This window comes from Mauremys mutica, chromosome 2 (assembly GCF_020497125.1).
Source record: "Mauremys mutica isolate MM-2020 ecotype Southern chromosome 2, ASM2049712v1, whole genome shotgun sequence".
Lineage (NCBI taxonomy): Eukaryota > Metazoa > Chordata > Testudines > Geoemydidae > Mauremys > Mauremys mutica.
Window position 1 is genome coordinate 84,426,466 of NC_059073.1, and position 13,357 is coordinate 84,439,822.

At 42.8% G+C, this 13,357-nt stretch overlaps 1 protein-coding gene across 3 annotated transcripts in view; it reads right to left on the reverse strand.

Annotated features, from left to right (window-relative positions):
* Positions 1-2,347: 2,347 nt before the first annotated feature.
* GATA6 (GATA binding protein 6) overlaps positions 2,348-13,357 on the reverse strand; it is a 28,153-nt gene continuing 17,143 nt past the window's right edge. For all 3 annotated transcript variants that reach the window (XM_045004967.1, XM_045004966.1, XM_045004968.1), the window contains exon 7: positions 2,348-3,895. In XM_045004967.1, the coding sequence (XP_044860902.1) occupies positions 3,728-3,895 (168 nt within the window). In that variant the 3' untranslated portion in view covers positions 2,348-3,727. The remainder of the gene's footprint in view (positions 3,896-13,357) is intronic.

Consider the following 13,357-nt stretch of genomic DNA (forward strand, 5'->3'; position numbering starts at 1 on the left):
TGGATTACAAAGCACTTTATAAATATATACGTGGGAGGGGTTGCAACTGCTTTGGAGGATAAAATTAAAATTCAAAATCAACTGGACAAACTAGAGAAATGGTCTGAAATAAATAGGATGAAATTTAATAAGGACAAATGCAAAGTACTCTAATTAGGAAGAAGCAATCAGTTGCACACATACAAATAGGAAATGACTGCCTAGGAAGGAGTCCTATAGAGAGGGGTCTGGGGGGTCATAGTGGATCACAGGCTGAATATGAGTCAGCAGTGTAATACCGTCGCAAACATCATTTCTAGGATGTAATAGCAGGAGTGTTGTAAGTAAGACACGAGAAGTAATTCTGTTGCTCTACTCCACGCTGATTAGGCCTCAACTGGAGTATTGTGTCCAGTTCTGGGTGCCACATTTCAGGAAAGATGTGGATAAATTGGAGAAAGTCCAGAGAAGAGCATCAAAAATGATTAAAGGTTTAGAAAATATGACCTCTGAGGAAAGATTGAAAAAACTGGTTTGTTTAGTCTTGAGAAGAGACTGAGAGGGGACATGTTAACAGTTTGCAGATACATAAAAGATTGTTCTGCTGGCCATCTTCTTCCCTTAGTTACACCAGTGCCAACACCTAGCCGATAACAGAGAGGTGCAGGTGCAACTGAGGGAAGAATTTGGCCCCCAGTTTGTTATCCATTCTGTTGCTGATGTGCGAGCCAGAATAAATAGCTTTTAATACCAGCTCTCATTCCTATAGTTGTGCTGACTCTGCAGTACCAACAGGGGTAAAAGTAGTAAACATTTATTTTGTCACAAGACGGTTGGGCTGACAAGGCATACACGCAGGGCGTGGCTCTAGGGTATCAGGACGTGCCATTTTACACAGTCACTTTTCTGAATAAAACCATACTATTGTGTTAATACAAAACCTGGTTTGTATTGTCTCACCCTAAAGACAGACAGACACACACACACACACACACACACACGAGTAAACTACATGGTACTCTGTTCTATCTACCTATCTCGGAAGGAGAAAGGGATGAGTTCATGCAACTGTTGCTCCAGGGAATCAAAATGTTTCATAAATGATGCTTTTTCCACTGAGGAATAAAGGGAGACATACCCATTTATGATGTTGTGACAGCATTTCAACCAATAAAGAGTTCACGTTAAAAACCCTCTTCTCCATATGCAATTCCCTTTGCTTTCTCAATCCTGAATCCTACGAGACAGCCCTTTCTGCTTACTTAGAACTTGTATAGTGCTTTCACTATCAACTCATTGTACCAATGTTAACTGAGCCCTGGTCTACACTAAGGTCGGGGGTCGAACTAGGGTACGCGAATTCAGCTACGTGAATAACGTAGCTGAATTCGAACTACCCTAGTTCGACTTACTTACCCGTCCAGACGCCGCGGAAGCGAACTCCGCGGCTCCAAGGTCGACTCCGGCAACTCCTCCTGCCGCGGTGGAGTACCGGAGTTCGAACTAGCGCTTCCGGGGTTCGAACTATCGCGTCTAGATCAGACGCGATAGTTCGAACTACGAGCAGTCGAACTCGCCGCGTCGACCCAGCAGGTAAGTGTAAACGTGGCCTAATTCATTCATCAATCCTCACAGCATCCCTGTGAGCTAGGAAGAGAAACTTTATTAACCCCATTTTATGTGCCATGGAAAAACAGAGGTGCAGATTTTCAGCTGGTGCAAACTAGCATAGCTTCATTGATGTCAGTGGAGTTATGCCAATTCAGGCCAAATGAAAATCTGGGCCAGCGGCTGAGACTTATCTAAGATTGTACAGCGTATTGATAGCATAGCTACGACTACCATTCAGGAGCTTCTGCTTCCCTGTCCCACACTACTGCTAATATTACAGGAAGTCATATGAAATATTAGCTCTTTCTTTCATCAGCAATTTTTGGGCCCAATCCTATAGTCTTCATACTCCTGAAACTCCAGGTGACGTCACTAGGATTTTTAGGTGTGCAAGGGAGAATCAGACCACTTATGGAAAGAATGTCATCACTATCTTGAGATGTGATATAAGCAACAGAGTAATATTAAAAACTTGAGGAGGGGGGCAGGTGTTCAATCTTACACATTTTTCATCAGGTATATGTCCCTGTTTTTATATGCTACTAGGTAATACGGTGATAGGAGCTATAGAAAATTTATATATTATATACATAAGATACATAGACAGAACGATTAGACAGCTAGATTAAACAGCTAAATATGAAGACATCATTGTGTTCTTCAAACACTGCAGCTGTGTCATACACATTTCTATAACTTTAAATACCGCTAAATATTTTGTAATATACCAGAGTGATACAAAGGAGAAGTCTCATTGTACAGAAAAAAAACAATACCCTTTTATTTGTAAAGCACTGATGAAAGAACAACTTTCCAAATGACATCCCATTTAAAAAACAATGTAAACCAACCTAACTACGGGTCAGTCACACTATACAGATTGCATCCTACATCTTAAAGATGCCTCAATATCTTATGGAGTATTTACATATGTATCAGTTAGGTAGTAACGTTTCATTGCAATTTGTATCTTTCCAGCACATACTTATTCAATGGCAAAACACTGGGGAGGCGTTTGCTTTTCTGCACAAAACTTAAGAGCAAATGGATAAGGGTGTTTTTCCTGAGAGAAGGTTTGTTCTCGAAAACTGTGTTTTAACCACTGGAAATACAGAAAGTGGGATGTTTTTGCTGCAATAAAAAAAAAAGCATAAGGATGCCTAGTTAACTTTTTTCTTTTAAATTATTTACGTACCATTAAGTTAAAATGTTTACATTCATTCATTCATATAAAAACTGTTGTTAAATCTTATGCAAATGATTTAACACTGATTGCTGCAACGCAAATTGCACTTCTTTTTTTAAAAAAATTATTTTATATATGGAAGAAAAATATCTGATTGCTACCCTGTTTACAAATTCTGACTGACTATATAGAGTACAGTCACAAAATATGAACTTTCATAAACCTCAGTCACAGTGTACATTAAAAGTTATAATGCAGTCTTGCAAAGTGAGTAAATATTTTAAAACAAAAGATCTCATTAACCGACTCGACCTTGAGAGACTTGTACCAAACATTGTGATTTCCTCCATGGGTGTACTTGAACTCTGATGCAGAAAAATGACAGAGTAATGCAGGCATACTGGATACAGACAGTGCTAACAAGAGAACTGACCTGTAAGAGGGCATCAAAGGTTTAGTTCAAGATGTGTGCATTGGCACAAGCAATACGCACATTAGCGCTTTCTTAAATTTATCTCACTATCCCTTATCATCAAATGCTTCCCTTATCTCCCTCCCAAAAGATGACTACACCAATCAAATTCTTTGGAGAGGTGAGAGAGTGAAAACAAACATACAATCAAAAAGGCAGCATTGCTGGATTTCTTGAAGATGTATTTCTGGAACCTAACAAAAGCTCTAGGGTGCTCTTTTTGGCTGTATTCGTTTTACCCTGGGAGAGATTCACTTTCCCTTGTTTTTCTTGCATAGATGAGGAGCTGGATGCTAAGGCAGAACCTCTTTGGAAAAAACACCTCTATCATTAAGGCACAAAAACAACATCAGAGGAATGTTCTAGCCAGCGCTCTCCCTGCTGCTCAGACTGCCTGATAAAACAGAACAAAACAAAAACAAGTGTGGACGTCTAAAGGCTGCAGCCCAGTGCAGGTATCCAGCTTCATCTTCTCTGAATCATGCTAAAGCTAGGGCACACCAGGAATCCTGTCTCACCGATGCTGTAACTTCAGCTGTGGAGGTCAGGCTGACTCCTGTATACAGCCCTTCTTGACCTGAATACTTGAGTGTGCTGCCTTCAGGGCTGGTGCTCTCTCCTTGGCCAGACATCACTGAAGAACCCGCCTGGAGAACAGGAAATAAAACGTAAGTGTGCTTTAACTCAGACCTATCAATTAAACAAATCGGGAGTCTGGAGAGCTGAAAAGAATTTGCCTTTGTGAAAAACGGAGCCAAAGCTCCATGAAAGCCACTAGAAGTAAGTGTTCTGTGTGCAATGCTTCTAAAGCCAAGAATGCTGCAGAAATGTTGTTGTCCACTGGGTGCGCCAGACTCCAAGCAGAGCCAGTTTGCGTGGGCCTTGTATGAAGGATCAGGATTTGACCCCATTCTGCCACTCTTGTACCTCAAACCCTCTGATTGAAAAAAAAACCCATCTGGACAGCCAGCACATTCTCCCCAGTATATAATGGACCATTCTGTTGGCATCATCCCGCCTCAAAAGCTATCAGTATTTGGGAATATTACATGATTATCTTTCAAAAGATGGAAATAATCTACCAGAAAAAGGGAGAGCTGGACAAGCCGAAAGAAATGGAAATTAGTATGATTAGATTGTAATGTGCTAGTGCGTGGGTGTGCGTGTACCAGTGCCCCCTACTGGATGGAATCACGGGTCAAGATTTTCAAAAGTGGCTAGTGATTTTGGGTGCCTACATTTTTGGGTACCTAGCTTCAGACAACTTAAGTGGCCTGACTTTCACAAAGTGGGTTTTCAGAACTTTCTGAAAATCAGACTCATTTTAGATGCCTCAGAAAGTGAGCACCCAAAAATAGATGTAGCCAAAATAATTAGTCACGTCTCACAGTCTTGGCCAGAACCACTCAAATGTATGACGTCATCCCCATACTGCTGACAGCTAACACAGATTCACTTTTATCTCAAGTGGCAGAGGTCTATGCTTTCGAACCAAGAGGGTCTTAGCTCCATCCTTGCTGTTACCATAAAGTTTGGATTGGTTATGGTGAGCTTGAATCATGAAGTTGTCAGTGGGTATGGATTTGTTACATCTACTGCAACCTACAAAGACCTAAATCAGTGAGACAAACCACAGGGAAGGTTTGGTGGATGTGACTCTGAAATCTAATAATAGTTAGTCCATTTATTTTAACAGAGAAATGGAGAGTTGCAAAGATAAAAACAATCCACTTTTTCCATGCGGCCTAGGAGATCTGCTGAAAAGGAAAACTTCAGTGCCAGACAGAAAGAGGCAACATTTCACCTAATAAAGGAAATGTTTAAGAGCTGAGTTCATGAGAAATTAACTCTTGGATAAATTGACTTTAAAATCTTAATTTACTTGTAAATGGATACTTGTTGGACCAAATTCCTATAAAAGGGAATATCTGACAGTGTGACTGCGGAAATAGCCTGCCCATTATTTAAGTGGAAAGTACACATATTTAATCCAATCATTTCACACAAAAGGAAAACCTTCCTCAGGCCCATCTCTCCGATCTTCACCTGGAGCGGCGCCAAACCAGCAGTTCTCATATATAAAAAGCAGAGACTAGCCTAAATGTTTATAGAAATCTGCACTTTTGTTCAAGTGCAGCTTCCCAAAATGCTTTGTGGGTCTTCATGGTGATAGATGGCAAGATCCACCAGTAGAGACAAATTTGTCCCAGGTTAAATTTATTTTTCCATTGAAAGAGGTATTTGTGGTCAGCTGATATTTTCTGCCTGTGGTAAACTGGGGTCCAGTTTCCCCCTCAGCTGAGCTCATGAAAGTTAGTGAGGGTCCATCGGTATAACCTGAAGAAGAATTGTCTCTGGAAGTACTTCAGAAGGTATCCATTAATAAAAAATAATTCAGAATATCTGACTTTGACCACCAACCAGTTATATAGGTAACACAAGAAAGTATGCTTATTTCTCCTGCCATCTTTATGTTTTATTTATTACATATTATACTGCTATTCAGTAAAACAAAATTATATGACTGTTATAAATATTTATAGGGTGATATAAATGTTATCTGATCAAAAACAGTGCACTTTACGATGCAGCTTTATTGCTACTCCTGAAATTGAGTTCATTCTTAAAAGGTCCATTTACCCTGCATCATTCAAACGTTTCACAATGTTTTATTTACAACAGAATCCCGTGCCCCTCTGAAAAGACATTTTACGGATAATTTGCAGAGCTGATCAGACACCCAAAATTCTGTTCAGTGGAAAATTCCAACATTTCAAAATCAAAACAAAAAACTGCAAATTTTGAAATTTTCTGTGAACTGAAATTTTTTTTAAAGTCATTTCAGGTCAATCAAAATATTTCATTTTGATTAAATCAAAATGTTTCATTTTCTTTAAAAAACTGTAATATATGATAATTTTTTAAGCAAAACATCATTTCAAACCATAAAGCTTCCATTTCAGATGTTAAAACTAAATGTTTGGACATTATTAACATGTTTCCTCACAATTCTTTTTCTAACCAAAACGTCATTGAAATTGACACATTCCCTCGAAAAGTTTCAACCTCAAAGAAACGCCATTTTCCGATGGAAAAAATGTTTTGTATGAAAATTTTCCATCAGCTCTAATAATTTGTTTGAATGCTGTACTTCCTTTTCACATAATAATAATAATACCACATTGCAAATCCCACTGATTTCAATAGGACTTTTAGGTGTGCAAGGAATTAATGATAGCAACCATGGCTGCTCCTATCCTTACTTCAATTGTTGTTGCAGTGTTGGGGTAGCCATGTTGCTCCCAGGATATTAGAGAGACAAGGTGACTGAGGGAAATAACCTTTTATTGGATCAAAATCTGTTGGTGAAAGAGACTAGCTTTTAAGCTTACACACTACTTACCTGAAGAAAAGTTCTATGAAAGCTTGTCTCTCTCACCAACAGAAGTTGGTCCAATAAAAGATATTACCTCACCCACCTGGTCATTCTTACTTCAAGTCTCTTGTGGTAGCAGATAGCTTATGTTATTGGTTATGGGATATAACTAATTTGACTGAACCCAGTCAAAATCCGTATTGTAATCTTTGCGAGTTTTGCTTAAATAAAAAACTGAGTAAGTCTGGCAAGATTTGGATCACAGAGTGTCAAGGGGGAAGCTCAGTGGTTTGAGCATTAGCCTGCTAAACTCAGGGTTGTGAGTTCAATCTTTGAGGGGGCCACTTAGGGATCTGGGGCAAAATCAGTACTTGGTCCTGCTAGTGAAGGCAGGGGGCTGGACTCAATGACCTTTCAAGGTCCCTTCCAGTTCTAGGAGATTGGTATATCTCCACTTATTAACTTTCACCTGTAGGTTGGTAATTCAAATCCAGTTCTGTCATTAGTGATCAAAGTTTACTAACTGATGCCTGGTCAGTGGTCCATCTGAAAAGAGTTTGATGCTCTCATTCCAATTTGAAGTCAACATCACAAAAAGCAACCAGTCTAACTGGCCTCTTTACTTGTACTCTCAACAGAATGTTAAATGGCCTGGAGACTTAGCTAGCACAGGGTGGAAGCCCACTGCCCAGACAAATAAGTTCAATATATAAAATTTAAAAGACAGATAATGTTTTCCTTTGGTGGTGTGCTGTCACATCCATGGGTGTCTCCTCTCCTTCCCCAGGACTTTCCATTTATTTGTCCTGCTCTAATGGTCTTAGAGCAGCCTACCTTTTGGGAAGAGGCTTTTATATCTGTAATATATAACATGGGTTCCTCTTTAACCAGAAAGACATTTTTAAAAATACATTGACCCTCCCTGGGAGGAAAGAGTTTAAACTACAGAAAAACAATATTTTCAAATTTGAACAAGTTTTGCAAAGACTGTGTACACTAGAAATTAGTGTGAAAGGTTCCCATTCACCTATCCCTGCTGCTATTATTCCTTCGGGTAAACAGCTCACCTGCTTTTTCCTTGTCTGGAAAAAGTAATTCACTCTTTCCCTGATTCAATTCTACAAGGGTGGAGCAGAGAGATCTGTTTTGTGTTCCCATTTGTGGCTTATCTGTTAACGCTCCCTCAGATACCGAGAATGCGGAGGCACTTCCGGCTTGAAGGCTGCATATCAGTGCCTGGCCCAGACTGGGTCCAGCTCCTAAAATGAGCCAGCACAAAGTGAGGGAGGAGAAAAGATGTGTGAGGAGGGGGATGGGCAGGGCAGTTTAGTTTAAAACCACTCCTAGTTAATGGAATGACAAAATCAACTGGGGAGTTCCCAAAATGAGACATGGAAAATAATCTTTAGCCGGTGAAATGGCCATGGCTGAATCATTAGGTTACACAGGTCTGCTCATGATTAAACATCTCTGCTATTAGTCCCCTAACTTCTACAAAGAAAATGTATTATTGTGAATTATTTGAACCCATTTCTTTGCTGGTATAGATGGGCATAGTAGTGCAATTGAAATCAATGGTGCTATTCCAATTCACACCAACTGAGGAGCTGGCCCCTATTAATAAAATGTTAACAGCTTAAACTTGCATTGCTGTAGTCTGATGATAATATTGATAATCAACTGAACTGCAACTTCTTGAAGAAAATTGAATGAGGTTTGTTAGGAAGAACTGGGAAGCTTTCAAAAGCATAGTCCTGCCTTACAAATAGAAAATGACAACCAGATTGGAATCTCCAGGGATGTTTGAAGTGCCCAATCCTTTTCCCATTCACATTGATGGGAGTTTGCCATTGACTTCAAAGGAACCAGGATCAGGCCCCAAAACATGTTCTCTGGATCCGGGCCTGAGTTTCTGAGGATTCCATAATCAGAGAGAAGCCACAGGTAGGATTCACAAGGGGGACTAAGGCACCTAGCTAAATCCAAGATTTAGATTCTCAAAACCCATGTCAGCTGCTACCTAACCCTGTTGGTGCCTAAATTCCCCCAGCTGCCTACATTTCCACTGGTAACGTTCCCTAGGGTCTAACTTTCTGCAGGTGGGCATGCACAGAGCCACCTTGTTCCTGACCACACCGAGCGGCTCAGCTCAGTGCCTAACTCACACCTACGCTCCAGCAGCTGTCTACTTATCTCACTGCAGGGCTCGATCTGGTAGAGATGCTCAGAGGCCATTTTAGAGCTCATGTACCAGATTGGACCCCACAGACAACACACATGGGGGTGCCACCACACTTATACTGAAGGATCCAGTGTCAGAGGCAGTGGCGGCTCCAGGCACCAGCATGCCAAGCACGTGCTTGGGGCGGCAAGCCACGGGGGGCACTCTGCCGGTCACCACGAGGGCGGCAGGCAGGTTGCCTTCGGCGGCATGCCTGTGGAGGGTCCGCTGGTCCCGCGGCTTCAGCGGACCTCCCACAGACATGCCGCTGAATCCACAGGACCGGGGACCTCCCGCAGGCAAGCCGCCGAAGGCAGCCTGCCTGCCGTGCTTGGGGAGGCAAAATACCTAGAACCGCCCCTGGTCAGAGGACTCACCCAGAATGTGGGAGACCTGGTTCAAATGCCCCCACTGCCTGATGTAGACCAGGGATTTGAAACCAGGTCTTTCATCTCCTATATGAATGCCCTAACCATTGGGCTATGAGGTATTCCATTGAAGCTGTTTCCCTGTGTATAAAATAACTAAGTATTCTTTGGGCTAGCAGGAGAAAGATTGACTCCATAAACCATAGGTTTTCAAACTGTGGGGTGTGCCCCCCCGGGGGGAGCATGATGAGTTTATCAGGAGGATGAGAGTGTCCTTGGCTTGGGGGGAGGTGGGTAAAAGGGTGGTTCCCAGATTCCAGCATCTTCCTGTGGATTGGGCTTTCTGTGGATTGCTCCCCCATCCTCCAGGGCATTCTGGGCGGCCTCATGTCTGACACTGTGCGCAGCACAGCTGTGAGTGTGGGGGAGGGCTCTGCTGGGAAAGCAGGGGTCAGGGCATGAGGATATGGGGTCTCTATTAGGGAGTGACAGGACAGCCAGGGAGGAACAGGGCCTAGGTAGGGAGGTGGTAGCACTGCCAGGTGGAGATGGGAGACCAGGGAGTTCTGCTGCTGCCATGGAGAGCGGGGCTAGGCCGGGCTGGTGCCTGAGGTTGGATCTGCTGCCCACTGAAGGACCAGGCACTAGAATCCCCTCACACCCAGTGGCTCTGGCCTCCCCCACACCCTATGGGGCTTAGAAGCCACTTCTAGGCTAAGTAGCCCTTGCCCAGAATTGACCCCAGGGGATCCATCCTTTCCCCACAGGCCCCTCCCCTTGGCCCTAGCAGGGGAGGCACCCTGGAGGTCACTAGTCACATGGGGATTTCCCCCTCTCCCGGACCTCCTGGGTGTCTCTGCACTCAGCACTATCCAAGTTCCCCCCTTTGGGCCATTCCCCTGTACTGAGGTAAGTGTGCATGGGGCATGAATCTCCAAAGGTAGATGCAGCAAAAAAGTATGGGAACTTTGCCATAGATCAAGGAGGTAAGAGGCCTGAGGTCAAATCCCTGCTTCACATCAGGCAGGGATCTGAAACCAGGTCTTCCACATCCTGACCATGTGCTCTAACTACTGGAGACAGAGTTGACCTGGCTTAGGTGTTTGACTCCAGGAGAGGATCCAAAGTGTGACTCCTAAGTGGAGGGAGACACTTCACTCGCTCGGAGGGGTGGTGCTTAGGTGACTCCCTGTCCTTGGCGTTTCCTACTGGCTAGCTTACACAGCTCTCTACCCAGCGAGCTGGCTTTTATGAATCCCTTTTTTAGGCACCTAACTCTCCCCATGTCTTGTATAGGAAGCCTGGGCACCTAAGTCAGGGTAGAGATTCCACTTGGCAGCAGGACACCTAAACGTTGGGCACTGCAACGCTCAGTCTAAGTTACCCATGTGAATTCCACCCCATGTGTCTGTCTTTGGGGACAAATTCAGAGCAGCCATGGCACAGAGCGAGAGAGAGACTCTGTCCAAGAGGCAGAAACTGAAGAGAGGCTGGAAGAGTTGGAGAAGGAAAATCAAGGAATTTGAAGTGGCAGGGTGGGATCCCAAAGTTGTAGTGAATCCTCTGCCTAACTGGCATTGTGCTTACCGTTCTCACCCACAATATAAGCCACAGACAGACACCACTGAGTATATTTTTTACACTAAAGCCTAAAAATCTGCTGCCAATTTTATCTTGTGAGAGGTAACCTTGCCTGCTAAGAGAGGCAGAATTCCTTCCCTGCTCCCACTTGTTCCAGAGGGAAGTAACCTCTGTAACTATTAATACTGGCCCTGAAACCCATAGTGGATTACTAACCACATGCACAGACTCAGCTGTGAGGGCCAAAATATCAGGGGACAGAGTCAAGCTTCCACCCACTCCCTGCCTCTTTCAATCCACTTCCTACCAATCTGCATTGTGGTGATGGAGAGAATACTCGACATGCAGCCTATTAGCTCCCCCAATGATGGCAGTGGAGATGCAAAGAGGCTATGGAGGAGATTTGGGGAGGGGGAGCAGGAATTAACTAAGAGCCATGAGCTGCCCCTTAGTTACTATGGTGCTTTAAAGATTCAAAGTGCTATATCAATTCTAGGTGTTACTGGTTTATGGCTGGAGATATAATAAGCCAGTCGGTACTGATAAATGATGTGCATCCTGTTGTGTTACCGGGGCTTTGCTCAGCTTCAGTGATAACCGTTATTTATTCAAAGCACGCTTACAAAAGTTCTTTGTTACACAAAACCTGATTTGGTAAAGATTGGGGGTTCCCTTAATTTTCTAATCTCAGTGTCCTGCCTGTGAGCCCGCCTATCCACAGCACTTCCTCTGAATAGTCTTCTTCTGAATACTATTGTTTCCTTTCCTGCTGTAATCTTGTCTTAATAATGATTGACTTAAAAATAAGTATGAATATAACAACAATGGAATTCTGTTGATTCATTGACATTACCACTATGTAAAATTATATTTTTAATGCTGATGTAATTAATCCTTTTGCTTATACTACAAATGTGTAAGTTTACATTTATTCTAATCTCTCCTTTATATTATACCAACATAAATCTATGGTTAATGTGTCATTAATTTCCAAAAGAGAGCCAATATTTCAGCCTGGCAAGACTGCTGTCCATGCTATTGTCACTCTAAGGATCCAATCCTGAAGTCCTTCTAAAACCAAAATTCCAAGTGAAATCAATGGGAGTTTTTCCTTCACAAGGACTGCAGGACAAGGCCCTACATTAGACTATCACAATATTTATTTTTACGGCCCTTCTGAGAAAACTTTGTTCATTTCCACTCATTAATAAACAAAATCAACCAAACAAAAATGTCCCTAAGATTTTAAATTGCACAGTGTTGTGTACAGTTTTTGCTTCACAGGATCATAAAATTGCACTGTTTTCAGAGTAGCAGCCGTGTTAGTCTGTATCCACAAAAAGAACAGAAGTACTTGTGGCACCTTAGAGACTAACAAATGTATCATATCTATATAAAAACACACCCACTCAGTTACAAGATAAATAGGAATGATTTCTTCAGTTCCAGTATATTGCTTGGGCTGTATGGGTGTAAGTGAGCACAATAACTGAACGGCTATGCTTAAAATTTATCATAACCAGGATAACAATAGGCAAAGGACTGGGTCAGTCTCTGTCCACCCATGATGCGGGCTGAACTTCAAAAGAGTGGAAGTGCTGTCCAGGAGCATAAGCTGCAACAAAATGTAGAGCACCGTCATGGTCCCCGTGAAAGCAAGCCCAGTTGCTCCTCATGGACACTGGACGCACAAAGTACTAGCATGCTGCAGAAAGGTGATCATATCTGTTCCACAAGGGAGCACACGTAGGCAGAAGAAGCTACCCTGCATGGTCTCTACTGGCCCAAAGTAAAAAAACAGATGTAAAGGACAGCACTTCTAGACACGTTCCAGGCTGCTTTACAAGGTACCATTTGTGGTGCACATTGGCTCCCACTGGGACATCAAGATTCCTGGTCATTGCACAGGTGGCAGAGGGAGAAGTGGGGCCCTGCCTGCTGTGCTCTGATTTGTATTTACATCATCCAGACAACTTGCTATATGAGTGTGCCATATGTCATGCCCAAGACACAATGGCCATAGCAATCCCAACGCCAGGTGAAAATAAGGGGTTGGGCAGCAGTGCTGTAGTGGCTCCTCTTGCCACAGAGTTCAGGGCCTCTTTCCGCTCTTATATGGGCCCAATGCTTTTCTGAAGGGAGAATTCATTGTTGCTATGTCCTCACTGACATCAGCTCTGGCTCATGGAGACTCCATCTATTGCCATAAAGAGCAGACTTTGTAACAGTTCCTTACACTGTGTTTTGTCCTAATGGGGTAATGGAGTACTGCTGGCAACCATGTCTACTGCAGCCTCTGCACATCTACAGAAGGGTGTGGACTGGGGCGCTCTGCCTTTTATATTCGTTTATTTCAGCATATTGTTGTGTGCAGTTTTCTCCTCTGTGCACTTAAGGGGTGGAATGAGTGGGATGACGTGTCTCAAGATATAGAGGCAGTCTGCTTTGAAAGTTTAAAATATTCTTTTATGAGGATATAAAGCAATTTCATATAACCTGTAAATGGTTCTGTTCCATATTAACACTGGAGAAAACCCAGTACTTATTCACCTCAGAAAGACAG